This window comes from Staurois parvus, unplaced genomic scaffold, assembly GCF_062004578.1.
Source record: "Staurois parvus isolate SC_StPar_1 unplaced genomic scaffold, SC_StPar_1.0 ptg000827l, whole genome shotgun sequence".
Taxonomy (NCBI): domain Eukaryota; kingdom Metazoa; phylum Chordata; class Amphibia; order Anura; family Ranidae; genus Staurois; species Staurois parvus.
This window is the reverse complement of record NW_028318623.1, coordinates 7612733-7632528: the sequence shown is the minus strand read 5'-3', so window position 1 is coordinate 7632528 and position 19796 is coordinate 7612733. Positions and strand designations below refer to the sequence as shown.

The 19796-nt window shown below is 47.4% G+C and overlaps 1 protein-coding gene across 1 annotated transcript in view; it reads right to left on the bottom strand.

Moving 5' to 3' along the window:
* Positions 1-4249: 4249 nt before the first annotated feature.
* The window catches only part of LOC149443899 (uncharacterized), a 43784-nt gene continuing 28237 nt past the window's right edge, over positions 4250-19796 (bottom strand). The window contains exons 5-7 of the mRNA XM_089655234.1: positions 8527-8556; positions 8202-8266; positions 4250-4375 (exon numbers count right to left, since the gene is read on the bottom strand). Coding sequence (XP_089511360.1) covers positions 8204-8266; positions 8527-8556 — 93 coding nt within the window. The 3' untranslated portion in view covers positions 4250-4375; positions 8202-8203. The remainder of the gene's footprint in view (positions 4376-8201; positions 8267-8526; positions 8557-19796) is intronic.

The window sequence follows — 19796 nt, the reverse complement described above, 5'->3', positions numbered from 1 at the left end:
GGGCGGGCTAGTGTGAACCCAGCCTTACAGGGGAGGGGGACATAGCAAGGAGGGTGGAGGGGGGGAGGTAACAATAGTGTACACTTAGAGGAGATATTATGCGGGGGCAGGGGTAAGAGGATATGCGTTGGGGGGGGGGGTGCTTTGAGAGGGGAGAGGACTTATGCTAGAATGAGAAGGGTTGGAATTTGAAATCCCCCGACCCCACCTTCTAGCTGTCAGGAATCTAGGAGTGACCAGAAAGGTGTGGACTGACACAGGGAAACGCAGGTTTCAGGTATAGTATAATAATACAGTTTATTATTAGCCACCCAGATATATATATATATATATATATAAACGCACAGTGAACAAACCAACCTTCCACTAATCTTAGTAGGTGCAGGAACACAGGCGTAGTCAGGGCTGGAGAGGTGGAACGGTCAGGCCGGCCGTAGGGTTCTGTAATGACCGTTTGGTGGTACCTCTAGTGGTCCCCAGGACAGGATTCCCCAGGGCGCGGAGTCTAAGTCCCAGTCTGCTTATCACCAGGGCCCCTGATGGTGGGGATGGACTTGGAGCAGACAGGAACCAGGTCACGGCCCCTGAGTACACCTGCTAGTGGTAGAGGGATCCGCCAGAGGTATGTGAAGGTACGGCTGGATCCGTGCAGGATGGATGGATGGCAGAGTAGTTAGCGTGGTCAGACGGGCCAAGTCAGCAATGTGCGGGCAGCAAGGTACCAAAGGAGCAGGCAGAGAATGGTCAAGGTCACAAGCCGGGTTCAGTAACTCACGAGCAGCGCGGTACAGGGGATCAGGCAGAAGGATGGTCAGGCAAGCCAGGGGTTCAACAGGAGACGGTCAGCAGAGGTCAGGATCAAGCCGGGTCAGCAACGAAGCAGGAACACAAGATACCAGGTACAGAGGCTCATGGGAAAACATACACCAAGGCCCAGAGCACAGGCCTGGTCATGCCTTAAATACACCTTTCTGCAATCAGCCCCAGGTTTGGCTGATTGCACATGTGAGCTTCTGGCTGCTGAGAGCACCCGCTGGTCAGCTCTGGTACTGCAGCCCACATGGCAGGTGAGTCCCACCACCAGTGCTGAGTCCATTCCTGACACTAGCACAAGTCCGCTCCCCTCTCAAAGCAGCCCCCCAGCGCATATCTGACCCCCTCCTCACCACACCTTCTATCATAAGCCCTCTGCTCCCCCAGCATATAATCAAAGCCTGGCCTTTGTTTAGCCATGCCCCATAAGGCCCACCCACTCTAAAGGTTTACCACGCCCACTTTTGCAGCGCCACACTATGCGCATCGCAGGTCTCTGCCTCCCTCAAGTATATAAATATTTATTTATTGTAGACAGAGTTAAAAATGAAAAAAATATAAAGAGAGATTTTTTTAAAAATCTATATATATATACTATGTGTATGTAGGCAGCAAAATCTGTTGATCAGCGGGGCTGGTGGGTGGAGCCTAATTGACTGCCACTGTGGTGGGTGGGGCCTAACTGGGCCCACTATTGTGGGCGGAGCCTAACTGAATGTTTTAAGAAAAACATCCGGCTCTGTCATTTCTTCTTGATCCACGCACTGATCACAAGTGTTTGTGATTGCTCTACAAAGCGATTTCTTTGACTGATTTGCGTTTATCACCTGTTAAATCAGCGAGGCAAATATCAAATCAATTTCTATGATTTCTGTTTGTCAGCTATAATATCTGCAAGACAAAGATGGGAATGCTGCTGAGAGCATTGATCTTTGTTATTCTGCTGCATCTGGCAACAGTTACATATCGATCTTACATTTATTTATTTCAGGTACTTATATAGCGCCATCAATTTACGCAGCACTTTACATATCTATTGTACATTCACATCAGTCCCTAACCCTCAAGGGGCGTACAATCTAAGGTCCCTAACTCACATTCATACATACACATACTAGGGACAATTTAGACAGGATCCAATTAACCTATTCGTTCTATTCCTATTCCCTTCTATTTCCAAAACTAAAAGGTTATTGGCTTACTTTAACCACCTCCCTCCTGGCCAATAGCCGAATGGCGGCCGGGAAAACGCTCTAGATTTCTGGGTGGACGCCATTTGGTGTCCTCCGGCACATGCGCAGTTTTTTTCGCGCTTGCAGAGCTGCGCAGCGGCGCGATCTGTAACCGGCCGTTTACCTCGGACACGGCTGATGACAGATCTGAGTACCGGCCCCCGTTGCCAGTACCATGTGACCTACTGTGACCAATCACAGCAGGTCACATAACACTTGTATACAATGGATGGCTTCATTCATGCCATCCATTGTATACTAGTGTCTAGCTGTGAATGGTCACAGCGATCACATGCACATGTCATGTGATTAACTTTGACCAAATCACAGCTAAGCACAAAAAAAAAAAAAAGCCCTGAATGAATCGATATCATTCAGGTAAATGCTTGTTTATAGCAAAGTAATTCTTTGCTCTAAGCAAATTGTGTAAAACAAAATACTGATCACTTCCCCAAAGTAGTACAATCTTACTATGGTAACATTGTACTACTTTGGACATAGTGAAATATGAAAAAAAAATCTTAAAAAAAAGAAAAAAAATTTAATTAAAAATTTAAAAAATTTAAACAATGTAATAAAAAATTTAAAATTATAAAAAAAATTAAGAAAAAAAATATATGTATATATATTGGCTGATTTGGAAAGAATTTATTTGCAAATTATGGTGGAAAATAAGTATTTGGTCACCTACAAACAAGCAAGATTTCTGGCTCTCACAGACCTGTACCTTCTTTAAGAGGCTCCTCTGTCCTGCACTCATTACCTGTATCAATGGCACCTGTTTGAACTTGTTATCAGTATAAAAGACACCTGTCCACAACCTCAAACAGTCACACTCCAAACTCCACTATGGTGAAGACCAAAGAGCTGTCGAAGGACACCAGAAACAAAATTGTAGACCTGCACCAGGCTGGGAAGACTGAATCTGCAATAGGCAAGCAGCTTGGTGTGAACAAATCAACTGTGGGAGCAATAATTAGAAAATGGAAGACATACAAGACCATTGATAATCTCCCTCGATCTGGGGCTTCACGCAAGATCTCACCCCGTGGGGTCAAAATGATCACAAGAACGGTGAGCAAAAATCCCAGGACCACACGGGGGGATCTAGTGAATGACCTGCAGAGAGCCGGGACCAATGTAACAAAGGCTACCATCAGTAACACACTATGCCGCCAAGGACTCAGATCCTGCAGTGCCAGACGTGTCCCCCTGCTTAAGCCAGTACATGTCCGGGCCCGTCTGAAGTTTGCTAGAGAGCATTTGGATGATCCAGAAGAGGATTGGGAGAATGTCATATGGTCAGATGAAACCAAAGTAGAACTGTTTGGTAGAAACACAACTCGTCGTGTTTGGAGGAGAGAGTATGCTGAGTTGCATCCAAAGAACACCATACCTACTGTGAAGCATGGGGGTGGCAACATCATGATTGGGGCTGTTTCTCCGCAAAGGGACCAGGACGACTGATCCATGTACAGGACAGAATGAATGGAGCCATGTATCGTGAGATTTTGAGTACAAACCTCCTTCCATCAGCAAGCGCATTGAAGATGAAACGTGGCTGGGTCTTCCAACATGAAAATGATCCCAAACATACCGCCCGGGTAATGAAGGAGTGGCTTCGTAAGAAGCATTTCAAGGTCCTGGAGTGGCCTAGCCAGTCTCCAGATCTCAACCCCATAGAAAACCTTTGGAGGGAGTTGAAAGTCCGTGTTGCCCAGTGACAGCCCCAAAACATCACTGCTCTAGAGGAGATCTGCATGGAGGAATGGGCCAACATACCAGCAACAGTGTGTGCCAACCTTGTGAAGACTTAGAGGGAACGTTTGACCTCTGTCATTGCCAACAAAGGATATATAACAAAGTATTGAGATGAACTTTTGATATTGACCAAATACTTATTTTTCACCATAATTTGCAAATAAATTCTTTCCAAATCAGCCAATGTGATTGTCTGGATTTGTTTTCTCATTTTGTCTCTCATAGTTGAGGTATACCTATGATGCCAATTACAGGCCTCTCTCATCTTTTTAAGTGGGAGAACTTGCACAATTGGTGGCTGACTAAATACTTTTTTGCCCCACTGTATCAGTATAATATATTTACAAACAGTTAGTAGTGTATGGCCAGATCTGGTCTGTATTTATAGAAAACACTGAATACTGTATGGCCAGGTTTGGAATGCATTGAACAATTTGAAGAGATTTATCAGGCTGAGAAAAGTTTAATGATGCAGGGAAAGTTTCACGGTGGAAAGGATGTCCCCTTGCTGATTGAGGATCGTATGCATTATGTGAGTACGTTGCATCCCAGAAATGCTGAAGGGAAACCTAAAGACAAAAAGTGATATGCAAACATTAAAAAATATTGTGCAGACAATAGTTAATGGCATTATATAAAAATATAAAACAAACTAACAGGGGCTGTGACCCTTCCCTGCTCTATCAACGAACAAAAAAAATGGCTTTAGATATCTCTTTACTGATCAGTAGTGTCTGTAGTCCCTCAGTAGTGTGAACCTGGAAGCGCTCAGTGCTGAGAATGTTTAGCTTCAGAGTTGTCAAACCTCGGCCACTCTGACTGAGGAAGAAGCTAATTAACCACTTGCCCACCAGAGGATTTACCCCTCTTCCTGACCAGGCCATTTTTTGCGTTACTGCGCTGCGTTACTTTAACTGACAATTGCGCGGTCATGCACCACTGCACCCAAATGAAATTTATATCCTTTTTTTCCCCATGAATTGAGCTTTCTTTCGGTGGTATTTGATCGCCTGTGTGATTTTTATTTTTTGCGCTATAAAAAAAAAGTCTGACAATTTTGAGAAAAAAAACAATATTTTGGACTTTTTACTATTAAACACGTCCAGTAAAAAAAAATGTAAAAATCAAATTTCATCATAAATTTACACCAAAATGTATTCTGCTCCATGTCTTTGCTAAGAAAAAATCCCAATACATGTAAATTAATTGGTTTACATGAATGTTATAGTGTTTACAAATGGCGGTATAGATACTGGAATTTTTGTTTTTCTTTTACTAGTAATGGCGGCGATCAGCGACTTATAGCGGGACTGCGGCGGACATTCTGACACTGGGGGGGAACTGACTTGGTGTCACTGATATTCCCAGTGACACCAATATAGTGATCAGTACTAAAAAAAAAGCACTGACACTGTACTAATGGCACTGGGCAGGAAGGGGTTAACAGGAGGGGCGATCAAAGGGTTAACTGTTTTACTAGGGGGCAGTGTGTTGATGCTTCACTGTAAGCACACTGCTCTGGATGGCTGTGCTGTGCACAGCCATCCAGAGCAGTGTGCCCGAGCCGACAGGGAGGAAGCACATTGATAGCCAATTGACAGCCACAGCCATGAATGGCGGCACGGGTAGGGCTCGCACACACCCCTTACCCAGAAATACAAAATCACGTATATATACGTAATTTTGCACACCCCTGCTGCCCTGTAGCAGTATTTCTGTTATAGGGCGGTGGAGAAGCGGTTATGCACAACGGTTGTGCACAGCCATCCAGAGCAGTGTGCCCGAGCTGACAGGGAGGAAGCACATTGACAGCCGATTGACAGCCGTGGCTGGCGGTACAGATAGGGCTCGCCCCCTACCCAGAAACACAAAATCATGTATATATCCACATGATTTTGTGCACCCCTGCTGCCCTGTAGCAGCATTTCTGCTATAGGGTGGCGGGGAAGCAGTTAAACACAGTCTGTGCTTGATCAGCTTCAACAGCAGGGGTGATATCATGGGTCTAATAGACCCCTTATGTCACCTTAAAGAGAACCTGTCACCTGCTCTGGGCTATGACAGCCTCCAGTGATAACATATAACATAGCCTCCTTGTGATAATAAAATTTGTTTAAAAAAACGCAAGCATTTAATACAATAAATTAAAAAACACTCAACAACTCACTATTTTTAAAGCCCCCTGCCCCATGTACACAGACATTTGAACATGTGCTAAATCATACATTGGGTACACATGTGTGCGAAAATGACAATTGTGTCACAAATACTGTATCAGGTATCATCACGCACACCATAGTGAGAGTTATACTTCTAAGGCCATCATTTATGGGGAAATCTACACTGATGACCTGTAAAAGCTTTTAAAGTGTCGCCTACAGGCAACTTTGGGTACCATAGTGTTTTGCCATTTTACAGGAGCATGCCATTGTGAGGTTCGGCATATTTGGTATCTATTTGCTCGATGCAACCTCATCTTTTATATTTTAACAAGAAATTGGAGGTTATATAAATTGTATGTGCAATAAAATTCATTTGAGTGCATTTTCTTTTACTGAACATATAAATTTGATAAAGAGTAGTAAATACTGAGTGACTTAAAGTGTTCCTAAACCCCAAACCCTGCATCTACTATACCTGGTCTCACCAGACCCTGCATTCACTATATCTGCTCTCCCCGGACCCTGCATTCACTATATCTGCTCTCCCCGGACCCTGCATCTACTATATCTGGTCTCACCGGACCCTGCATTCACTATATCTGGTCTCCCTGGACCCTGCATTCACTATATCTGGTCTCTCCGAACCCTGCCTTCACTATATCTGGTCTCCCCGGACCCTGCATCTACTATATCTGGTCTCACTGGACCTTGCCTTCACTATATCTGGTCTCCCCGGACTCTGCATCCACAATATCTGGTCTCCCTGGACCCTGCATTCACTATATATGCTCTCCCCAAACCCTGCATCTACTATATCTGGTCTCCCCGGACCCCGTATTCACTATATCTGCTCTCCCCGGACCCTGCATCTACAATATCTGTTTTCACCGGACCCTGCCTTCACTATATCTGGTCTCCCTGGACCCTGCATCCACTATATCTGCTCTCCCTGGACCCTGCATCCACTATATCTGCTCTCCCCGGACCCCGCATTCACTATATCTGCTCTCCCCGGACCCTGCATTCACTATATCTGGTCTCCCCGGACCCTGCATTCACTATATCTGGTCTCCCCGGACCCTGCATCCACTATATCTGCTCTCCCCGGACCCCGCATTCACTATATCTGCTCTCCCCGGACCCTGCCTTCACTATATCTGGTCTCCCTGGACCCTGCATCCACTATATCTGCTCTCCCCGGACCCTGCATCCACTATATCTGGTCTCCTTGGACCCTGCATCCACAATATCTGGTCTCCCTGGACCCTGCATTCACTATATCTGGTCTCCCAGGACCCTGCATTCACTATATCTGGTCTCCCAGGACCCTGCACCCAGTATATCTGGACTCCCATAGTACACACAACATGGAAATGCAATTATTTTAGTAAATATAAACTGCTAAATACCTTTTCTCATCAGAAGTTAGAGCAGTCTTGTGTCAGCTGTCAAGCTCAGCGCTAGCTAAAGCTTGTAGGAGGAGTTTTCTTTCTGCTCTAGGAAGATGCAGGACCCTGACCTCTGTCTGACTAGTGCTGATTGGCCCTGTGCTGATCACATGCAATCTCCCAAGAAACAAAAACAAAAAATCTCTACGGCAATACACACCAAACTGAGCATGTGCAAAATGCCTACGGTTCAGTCTGTCTTATCAGGAGATAAGAGGTAAGCGCTTGAAAAGGGGGAGGACCAGAGGAGAAAGGATCAAACGGCTTTTTTAACCAGTGCAGAGGATTAACCCCTTAAGTTCCACCCTGAGTATAAAAAGCATGCTTTACTGCATATACAGACTGATTTTACTGTTGTAGGTTTAGTAACACTTTCAAAATGTTGCATCCACCACCATTTTATTCTACAGGGTCTGCTTTCAGAAAATATATAATATGTTACGCTTTTAGGTGCAATTTCATGTAAAACAAATGTGCATTTTAGTATGGTTGTGTAAAACGTAAAAAAAATGGATCCAGAAGTGACAGGGTTAGGGATATAAAGGGGGAAATGGTCATGGGAGGGAGAGGTTGAAATGCAATATCTGCACACAGGGGTGGGCAACTGTGGCCCTCCAACTGTCGCAGAACTACAAGTCCCACCATTCTTATGCCTCTGGGAGTCATGATTTAAACTGTCAGTCTTGCAGTGCTTCATGGGACATGTAGTTCAACAGCAGCTGGAGGGCCGCAGTTGCCCACCCCTGATTGCACAGATTAAAAGGTATACAGGAACGTCTTGTTACCTTCAGTATTTTCCAGCAGCAGGCTTCATGATGCTGTATATGGATTTGTCCTTGAATGTTAGTTCCTATTTGTGGAAAGAAAACAAGTCATCTGAGCTGGAATATAATTATAGGGCTGGGACTTTAGGTATTTGGAAATTATAGATATTCTGTATCTATCTCATATGGAAGTTGTTACCATTAGATTTCCCAGTACAGCATCCTACTGACAACGCAGTATAGCCAGGACACCAACAACTGGGATAACAGTCGGAAACCCATTTCAGTGCAAATACCCAGCATACAGATTCCTATTCACAGTTCAAATATGTATAATAATACTTACCTCATAGTGAGAAGCTTGACTTACTTTCTCCTGCATATAAAAGACACATATATTAAATATGATACATTATTACACATATATTATATTATAAAACAAATAACAAATCTTACCGGTAATAAAGTCTTATGTAATACTAGAAATTAGTGAACCAATGAATAGACGTGTGCACGCTGGAATTATTTATTTTGCTTGATTTCATTCATTCTTTGAAGAATTTTGTTTCATCATATTCGTTACGTTGAGCCAGTTTGTTTTCGGAATTCGTTTTGTATTTTCGGCCTTCCCTTCGTACATTTGTTGGTCTGGGGTGAAGTTTTGAAAAATTTTGCAGTTATTCCAGAAGATTGCTATTTATTCAATCTCTTATCAAATTGGAAGGATTTGAATTAGAAGCATTCAATAGTTCAACCCAAACCAACCCAAAAGAAATGGCATGAGCGGATTGCACAACTGGCGTCATGTGCATCCAAATTGACGAATGGAATGAATTTTAGATCCATTTATCACCCGAATCTGAATTATCGAACAAATTTGAAAATTTAACTAAATTCCCCATGGGCCCAAACTGCTATCGCATCATGTGATGTCATCCGAATGAAACAAATGAATTCATTCATTTAATTATATCTTTTTCTCTTGATTCATTGACATTGGTTTCTACATCCATAGGTAGATTCGTATACATCCAAATCTCTGAAAATTAAATTTTCATCTCAAAAAAACGAATTGAAATGAAACAAAGCGCACGTCTACCAATGAACTAGGCTGGAGACTTTTTTTGTCCCAATCCTCTGCAACATTGTTTTTTTATTAAGGATACCTCTGAGCCCTGTAAAACATTTGTTGCACAAATGTCAGAAGCATTTGCACTGCATCTTTGTAAAGGATTAATGCCTGTTTCTTCAGTTCCATCCAGTGCCCAAAATGCAGTTTAATTTTCTGAAACACCTCAATCAGAAGACTTTGCCGAATTTTGGCCACAAGATGTAGCTGAAGATACAGGCATTCATTTCTTACAAACATTATTATTATTACACAGGATTTATATATCGCCGACAGTTTGCTCAGCGCTTTGCATTATGGTGGGAGACAATACAGTAACAATACAGTTGAATACAAGAGGGATTCGAGGGCCCTGCTCCTTGGAGCTTCCAATCTAGGAGGGAGGAGATAGTGGTACAAAAGGTAATAACTGTGGGGAATGGAGTGGTTGGAAGAGTGGATGATTCCAGTATTAGCTGAGGTCGAGGTAGGCTTCCCTGAAGAGATAGGTTTTCAGGGTGCGCCTAAAAGTGAGCAGAGTAGGCGATAGTCTGATAGATTGGGGTAGGGAGTTCCAGAGGATGGGGGAAGCCCTGGAGAAGTCCTGGAGACGAGCATGGGAGGAGGAGACAAGGGAGCTAGAGAGTAGGAGGTCTTGTGAGGAGCAGAGAGTACGGTTTGGGTGATATTTGGAGACAAGATCGGTGATGTAATTTGGGGCAGTGTTGTGAACGGCTTTATACGTCAGTGTTAGTGTTTTGAACAGTGTTTTTGGGCAATTGGAAGCCAGTGGAGGGATTGGCAGAGAGGGGTGGCAGATACGGAATGGTTAGTAAGGTGGATGAGTCTGGCAGCAGCATTCATGATAGACTGAAGTAGGGATAGCCTGCGATGAGGTAGGCCAATGAGGAGGGAGTTACAGTAGTCGAGGCGTGATATAATAAGGGAGTGAATGAGTTTCTTAGTGGTTTCCGAGGTTAGGAACGGGCGTATCTTGGAGATGTTGCAGAGGTGAAGTCTACATGAGTTTGGTTTGTCAGCGATTACAGAACATTTTGTTCAGCATGCACACATGCTTCAGACATTTATTCAATGAATGTTTTATAAATAGACCCTCCAAGTGTATGGCCTGGTATTCTTATAACAACTATTTGCCATTTATCACTAAGCATGAAGGTGGCCCAAAAACTGTCCCCATTTCAAACACAAGCCTGGCACTAATGGATATTGGTTTCTTTGGCATCATTTGGTGCATGCATATAGTTACTATCTGCCATGATAACCAGGTAAAGGAGTCCTTTACACCTAATATGATTAGAGATGAGCGAATTATTCAAAAATTCGATTCGGCTGATTCGGCGAATTCGCGGAATAAATTCGATTCGAGTCGAATATATTCGCTGCGAATTTAACTTATAAAAAGGGTGTTTCTAGGCTTCAGAGAGCCTTTATATTAGTGCAGAACACTGTACCTTTAATTTAAATGCCCTTGGAGTCTGCTGGGGAAGAGAAATAATACTGTCAGTCAGTATGACATGCAGATGAGTGCCGTCGATCTTAGAATCACCGCACACTTCACTCATTTGGGCAGTCACGGGGCCAAAACCAGAGTGTGGAGCCACAGTGTGGCGGTGGAGGCAGCAGCAATGGGAGGCCATACAGCACCCTATGACAAAATGGAACCCACCAGCAGTGTGAGGAGACCTGAAAGTGGCACATGGCAGAGTGTGGCGATGGAGACAGCAGCAATGGGAGGCCGTACAGGGACCCATGACACACTATGGACCTGGCAGCAGCATGAGGAGGCGGTACAGGGGCCCATGACAGATTACGGGCCTGGCAGCAGCATGAGGAGTCGGTACGGGGGCCCATGGCAGATTACGGGCCTGGCAGCAGCAATGGGAGGCCATACAGCACCCTATGACAAAATGGAACCCACCAGCAGTGTGAGGAGACCTGAAAGTGGCACATGGCAGAGTGTGGCGATGGAGACAGCAGCAATGGGAGGCCGTACAGGGACCCATGACACACTCTGGACCTGGCAGCAGCATGAGGAGGCAGTACAGGGGCCCATGACAGATTACGGGCCTGGCAGCAGCATGAGGAGTTGGTACGGGGGCCCATGGCAGATTACGGGCCTGGCAGCAGCAATGGGAGGCCGTACAGGGACCCATGACACACTATGGACCTGGCAGCAGCATGAGGAGGCGGTACAGGGGCCCATGACAGATTACGGGCCTGGCAGCAGCATGAGGAGTCGGTACGGGGGCCCATGGCAGATTACGGGCCTGGCAGCAGCAATGGGAGGCCATACAGCACCCTATGACAAAATGGAACTCACCAGCAGTGTGAGGAGACCTGAAAGTGGCACATGGCAGAGTGTGGCGATGGAGACAGCAGCAATGGGAGGCCGTACAGGGAGCCATGACACACTCTGGACCTGGCAGCAGCATGAGGAGGCGGTACAGGGGCCCATGACAGATTACGGGCCTGGCAGCAGCATGAGGAGTCGGTACGGGGGCCCATGGCAGATTACGGGCCTGGCAGCAGCAATGGGAGGCCGTACAGGGACCCATGACACACTATGGACCTGGCAGCAGCATGAGGAGGCGGTACAGGGGCCCATGACAGATTACGGGCCTGGCAGCAGCATGAGGAGTCGGTACGGGGGCCCATGGCAGATTACGGGCCTGGCAGCAGCAATGGGAGGCCATACAGCACCCTATGACAAAATGGACCCCACCAGCAGTGTGAGGAGACCTGAAAGTGGCACATGGCAGAGTGTGGCGATGGAGACAGCAGCAATGGGAGGCCGTACAGGGACCCATGACACACTCTGGACCTGGCAGCAGCATGAGGAGGCGGTACAGGGGCCCATGACAGATTACGGGCCTGGCAGCAGCATGAGGAGTCGGTACGGGGGCCCATGGCAGATTACGGGCCTGGCAGCAGCAATGGGAGGCCATACAGCACCCTATGACAAAATGGAACCCACCAGCAGTGTGAGGAGACCTGAAAGTGGCACATGGCAGAGTGTGGCGATGGAGACAGCAGCAATGGGAGGCCGTACAGGGACCCATGACACACTCTGGACCTGGCAGCAGCATGAGGAGGCGGTACAGGGGCCCATGACAGATTACGGGCCTGGCAGCAGCATGAGGAGTCGGTACGGGGGCCCATGGCAGATTACGGGCCTGGCAGCAGCAATGGGAGGCCATACAGCACCCTATGACAAAATGGAACCCACCAGCAGTGTGAGGAGACCTGAAAGTGGCACATGGCAGAGTGTGGCGATGGAGACAGCAGCAATGGGAGGCCGTACAGGGACCCATGACACACTCTGGACCTGGCAGCAGCATGAGGAGGCGGTACAGGGGCCCATGACAGATTACGGGCCTGGCAGCAGCATGAGGAGTCGGTACGGGGGCCCATGGCAGATTACGGGCCTGGCAGCAGCAATGGGAGGCCGTACAGGGACCCATGACACACTCTGGACCTGGCAGCAGCATGAGGAGGCGGTACAGGGGCCCATGACAGATTACGGGCCTGGCAGCAGCATGAGGAGGCCCGTAATCTGCCAGCACCCTATGACAAAATGGAACCCACCAGCAGTGTGAGGAGACCTGAAAGTGGCACATGGCAGAGTGTGGCGATGGAGACAGCAGCAATGGGAGGCCGTACAGGGACCCATGACACACTCTGGACCTGGCAGCAGCATGAGGAGGCGGTACAGGGGCCCATGACAGATTACGGGCCTGGCAGAAGCATGAGGAGTCGGTACGGGGGCCCATGGCAGATTACGGGCCTGGCAGCAGCAATGGGAGGCCCGTAATCTGCCAGCACCCTATGACAAAATGGACCCCACCAGCAGTGTGAGGAGACCTGAAAGTGGCACATGGCAGAGTGTGGCGATGGAGACAGCAGCAATGGGAGGCCGTACAGGGACCCATGACACACTCTGGACCTGGCAGCAGCAAGAGGAGGCGGTACAGGGGCCCATGGCAGAGTGGCGAAGCGTAAGCAGCTTAAATTGAAGGCCATACAGAGGCCTATGTTAAAAATAATAACATGTTTGGGGCATGATTCATGTCGGATTTAGTCAGTTGTGTCAGGAACTGGTGGTTTGAAATCCAGACTAATCCACGCCTGATTCATTTTCACAAACGTGAGTCTCTTCACACTTTGGGTGGACAGTCGTGTCCTCCGCGGAGTTACAATACCTCCTGCCGCACTAAACACGCGCTCCGATGCCACGCTACTGGCCGGGCATGACAGCCTTTCAAGGGCAAATTCAGCTAGTTGGGGCCAAAGGTCAAGTTTCGTTGCCCAGTAGTCAAGGGGATTGTCTACCTCGGTTTGCAGGGTGCTGTCCAAGTAGGCCCAAGCCTGTTGTTTGAGGTCCTGCTCCTGGTCCACCTGATGCTGCTGCTGCTGCGGCTGGTTAGTAGTTTCCTCACTGCGATGGTGAAGAAAGCTACTCATCATCGACTGCAGACTGAGGCAGCCGCTGCTGGTGGAGCTGCCACTGCTCCTACCACCCCACCCCTCCCCTGCTGCCATGGCAGCGGAACGCGAGCGCACAGGGCCCACAGTGTCTGAGGATGGACGTTGGCGCAGAAAGGCAGAGACCAACTGACTACATAGGTGGTTTTTATAGTACGTTATTTTGGCCTCCCTCTCAGCAGGTGTGAAAAAGGCCACCATTTTTGAACGGTAGCGAGGGTCCAACAAGGTGGACAGCCAAAAGTCATCCCTCTGTCTGATGGTTATTATTCGGCTGTCGCTACGCAAGCAACCGAGCATGCTATGGGCCATTTGTGCCAAGGAATGCGAGGGACTCCCTGCCTCCATCTCCACAGCATACTGCCACGGTGCGTCTGGGTCCTCTGTCTCCTCCTCCTCCTCTACCAGATGCTCCTGCTCCTCCACTGCTGTCCGCTGAGTGGAAAAACCACCCATTTCACTCAATAATTCCTGAGCACCAATGTCCTCCTCTACCTCCTCCTCTTCTTCCTGTCCTGCCCCCACAGGGGTCATGTGGCGTTGAGATCTGTGCGCCACGTCTACCGCACCCTGACCAGCCATTGTTAACAGCATTTGTTCCAGGACGTGCAACAGAGGAATGACGTCGTTCATCCCATAGTCCTGCCGACTCACGAATAGCGTGGCCTCCTCAAAGGGCCTGAGCAAGCGGCAGGTGTCACGCATGAGCTGCCAATGGCTGACATCTAAGTTACACAGGGAGTACCTTTATCCGCTTGTAACATCAGGAAATCGGTGATGGCCTTTCGCTGTTCGTAAAGGCGGTCTAACATGTGTAGGGTTGAATTCCACCTTGTTGCAACGTCGCAGATCAGGCGATGCTGTGGAATTCCGTTCTGCCGCTGCAGCTCAAGGAGGGTGTGCTTTGCGGTGTAGGAATGGCTGAAATGCATGCAAAGTTTACGTGACATTTTAAGGATGTCTTGCAGTGGGATGGTGGATTTTAGGAACCGCTTGACAACCAGATTGAACACGTGAGCCATGCATGGCGCATGGCACAACCTTCCTTGACGCAGAGCAGACACCATGTTCTTTCCGTTGTCGGTCAACATGGTTCCGATTTTCAGTTTGCGCGGAGACAGCCATCTGTCGATTTCTCTGTTCATTACACTCAGAAGTTCCTCCCCTGTGTGACTACGTTCGCCAAGGCATACCAGGTGCAGCACAGCGTGACACCGTTGCGCCCTGCACATGTGATATGCCGGTCGGGTAATGGGACTTGGCACGGGGGTGGCGGCTGAGGACACAGCGGAAGAAGAGGTGGTAGAGGCGGACATCTTTGCTGGACCAAGGACGTGCAAACGTGGAGGCAAAAGCGGCGTGACCTGTCCAAGTTGCTGGTGCGGCTGTGCCGGCACCACGTTCACCCAGTGGGCCGTAAATGACATGTACTGTCCCTGACCGTAGTTACAGCTCCACACATCGGCGCTGCCGTGCACTTTGGCAGAGACCGACATGCTCAAAGACTGGCCCACCATCTCTTCTACATGTGAATGCAGGGCTGGCACTGCCTTTTTGGCAAAGAAATGCCGGCTTGGCACTCTCCACCGCGGCGCGGCACAAGCCATCATTTCTCAGAAAGGTGCTGAGTCCACCACTTGGAAAGGGAGGGACTGCAGCACCAGCAACTTGGACAGGAGGACGTTCAGCTTCTGCACCGTCGGGTGCGTGCTCACAAACTGTTGTCTCTTGGAAACGGATTCCAAGAAAGACTGCTGACGGAATCCGTGAAGAGGAGTAGCAGGAGAAGGAGCATCTGAACGAGCGGAAGATGCCAACGAGCGACAACTCCCCTCAGCAGAGGTGTTGGAGCCTTGACTGGCTGATAGAGGGCGATTGACGTCGGGTGACGGAGCAAGTAACGGAGCGGGTGATGGAGCGGGGGCTGGGGCAGGCAGAACCGCCGTATCTTTATCACGGTTTTCCCAGGCCACCGAATGGCGACGCTGCATATGCTGACGCAACGCTGTAGTCCCAACATGGGCCCCCTGGCCACGCTTGACTTTCTGGCCACATAGTCGACATACGGCTACGTTTACTTCCTCGGGCGGCTTGAGGAAAAATTGCCACACCGCCTAGTAGGAAACTTTGCCCCCGCTACTCCTCACTGGCTGACTGCTACTTCCTCCGTGCACACCGGCACCACCACTGGCCGTGGTGGTAGGCTGCAGTGGAGCTGGTGCTCTACTCCGTGGTCGTTTGCCTCCACTGACACTGCTGCGACCCTGCTGCCTCCTGGGCAACCCACCGACTGTTTTGCTCGCTGCCAAGCTGGCACCCTCTTCTCCTGATGATGCGGAAGCAATAGCCTGATGACGACGAGGCTGCCAAGTGCGATCAGCCTCATCATCATCAATTAGGGTCTCCGCCTCACTACTAGCCCCCTCGGCTGCGTGTGGGTCAGGAGACAGACCTGTCTCTAGACCGGCTACCGAGCCACTCTCCTCGCCAGTACTTCTTCGCCTGGCTGCTGAAGAGGCCGATGTCTCCCCCCGTTCCTGACCGCCCTCTGTTAGCTCTTCCTCACTGTACAGTGGGGCTGAGCCCACAGCATGCGATACTTCGCTTGGTGAGGGAACACCAAAGGACAGGGGCAGGTAGAGGACACGTGATTTCAGTGGGCTTGCTCCCGGGCCATGCCAACTAACGGTTGTGTCTGACGTACCCACCGACCGTTGGCTGTAGGTGTCAAAGGTGACCTGGGAAGAGGAAGACGACCGAGCCAACCAATCGATGACGGCAGGGTTGTCGGTGGAGACACGACCGCTGGATGACACCGGGAGCACTGGCCTCTGGCTGCGACTAGTGCTGCCTCGACCCCTTCCTCTGCTGCCACGTCTGCTCGCTCCTGAAACATTGCCTCCTCTGCCACTCCTCTACGTGTTGTCTGACATACTCTTTAATTCAACGATTCTGTGTCCCTGTGTAACGATTCTGTGTCCCTGAGTAACAATTCTGTGTCCCTGAGTAACGATTCTGTGTCCCTCAGTAACAATTCTGTGTCCCTGAGTAACAATTCTGTGTCCCTGAGTAACAATTCTGTGTCCCTGAGTAACAATTCTGTGTCCCTGAGTAACAATTCTGTGTCCCTGAGTAACAATTCTGTGTCTGTCCCTGAGTAACAATTCTGTGTCCCTGAGTAACGATTCTGTGTCCCTCAGTAACGATTCTGTGTCCCTCAGTAACGATTCTGTGTCCCTGAGTAACAATTCTGTGTCCCTGAGTAACAATTCTGTGTCCCTGAGTAACGATTCTGTGTCCCTGAGTAACTATTCTGTGTCCCTCAGTAACGATTCTGTGTCCCTCAGTAACAATTCTGTGTCCCTGAGTAACAATTCTGTGTCCCTGAGTAACAATTCTGTGTCCCTGAGTAATGATTCTGTGTCCCCGAGTAACAATTCTGTGTCCCTGAGTAACGATTCTGTGTCCCTGAGTAACAATTCTGTGTCCCTGAGTAACAATTCTGTGTCTGTCCCTGAGTAACGATTCTGTGTCCCTGAGTAACAATTCTGTGTCCCTGAGTAACGATTCTGTGTCCCTGAGTAACGATTCTGTGTCCCTGAGTAACGATTCTGTGTCCCTGAGTAACAATTCTGTGTTCCTGAGTAACGATTCTGTGTCCCTGAGTAACAATTCTGTGTCCCTGAGTTAAAATTTTGTGTCCCTGAGTAACGATTCTGTGTCCCTGAGTAACAATTCTGTGTCCCTCAGTAACGATTCTGTGTCCCTCAGTAACGATTCTGTGTCCCTGAGTAACAATTCTGTGTCCCTGAGTAACAATTCTGCGTCCCTGAGTAACGATTCTTTGTCCCTGAGTAACAATTCTGAGTCCCTGAGTAACCATTCTGTGTCCCTGAGTAACAATTCTGTGTCCCTGAGTAACAATTCTGTGTCTGTCCCTGAGTAACGATTCTGTGTCCCTGAGTAACAATTCTGTGTCCCTGAGTAACAATTCTGTGTCCCTCAGTAACGATTCTGTGTCCCTCAGTAACAATTCTGTGTCCCTGAGTAACAATTCTGTGTCCCTGAGTAACGATTCTGTGTCCCTGAGTAACGATTCTGTGTCCCTGTGTAACGATTCTGTGTCCCTGAGTAACGATTCTGTGTCCCTGAGTAACAATTCTGTGTCCCTGAGTAACAATTCTGTGTCCCTGAGTAACAATTCTGTGTCTGTCCCTGAGTAACGATTCTGTGTCCCTGAGTAACAATTCTGTGTCCCTGAGTAACAATTCTGTGTCTGTCCCTGAGTAACGATTCTGTGTCCCTGAGTAACAATTCTGTGTCCCTGAGTAACAATTCTGTGTCCCTGAGTAACAATTCTGTGTCTGTCCCTGAGTAACGATTCTGTGTCCCTGAGTAACGATTCTGTGTCCCTGAGTAACAATTCTGTGTCCCTCAGTAACAATTCTGTGTCCTTGAGTAACAATTCTGTGTCCCTGAGTAACAATTCTGTGTCCCTGAGTAACGATTCTGTGTCCCTGAGTAACGATTGTGTGTCCCTGAGTAACGATTGTGTGTCCCTGAGTCACGATTCTGTGTCCCTGAGTAATGGAGAATTCTAAGATGGCCGCGATTTATAGCTCCACCATTACACAGTGCTGGCTGGCTGGCTGCTGATTGGCTAATGCGATCACATGTCATGAATGAATGCATTATGGGTCAGCGCGCCTTGTCTGCGCGCCTTCCCAGAGATCCCCGCTCCGTCGCCACACATGTCGCCGCCATTTTTGGGAAAATTTGATTCGTGCATCCGAAGTTTGCTAATTTTCGGATTCGGCGCGAATCGAATTTTTCCTAATCTTCGAAACGAATTCCACTCCGTCATGTTCGATTCGCTCATCTCTAAATATGATCTCTAGGGATGAGCTTTCAGATTTGGACCAAATTAGACTGAATTTTGACATTTCAACATACGGGCAAACTCAATACGGTGTCCACTTAACCAGGAGACGGAACCTCCAGTTGCAGCTGGAAGTCATACATTTAGTGGCAATATCACTACTACTATCATTACACACTTCCAACATCTAATACTGGCATTTCTTTACTACATGAAAGGTGCAGGAAAGAGCCCCTAGGTGTGTTACAGTACCACAAACAGACACGTTCCAGTATAATCAGATTACCAAATAAAGCAATTAAGGTGGACTAATACTGCTGGTACTGAAAAGCTCCTCTGCCCCTTCACCCCATGGATTCTACCTACAGAGTGAATGAATCTCTTTGATTCTCATGGGGGTTTATTATAGGAACTGGAGCATAACATTTTAGGGACTTTTAGTTCCCTTACTCTAATCAGCCCTTTCATGTATTCATAGGAAGTATTGTAATAAGAGATAAGCATTCTGTTGTTTATTCCCCTTTTACTGCTTTTGCAAAATTGTCATGCTGTGAGTTTTTGTAATGCTAAAGCTGAGCTCCGGCTAAATACACAGATGAAAAACATATAAGGGAGCTACTTTACCTGCCAAAAGATTTATATCTCAGTCTATCCAGGTCTAAGATTTCCACAGCTCTGCCAAAATGCACAGATTTTTTGTTTTTACAATTATACACAATTATAAACCTTTGTAGTTTTATTAATATGTTTGACGGGATGGTACAAATTTAACAGAGGTATGTATGATCTTCTTGAAATTAAAAATACATAGAATAATGACAGTTTAGTAGAATATAAACTGATATTTTGTTACAAAATAAAAATAATATTAATAATAATTTTAAAAATGTATAAATGTATAAAAAATATATAAATAAATATTATATATATAATATATATATATGCACAGTATCGCACAGAAGTGAGTACACCCCTCACATTTTTGTAAATATTTGATTCTATCTTTTCATGTGACAAACGGAAGAAATGACACTTTGCTACAATGTATTTACAAAAATGTGAGGGGTGTACTCAATTCTGTGAGATATTGTGTGTGTGTGTGTATATATATATATATATATATATA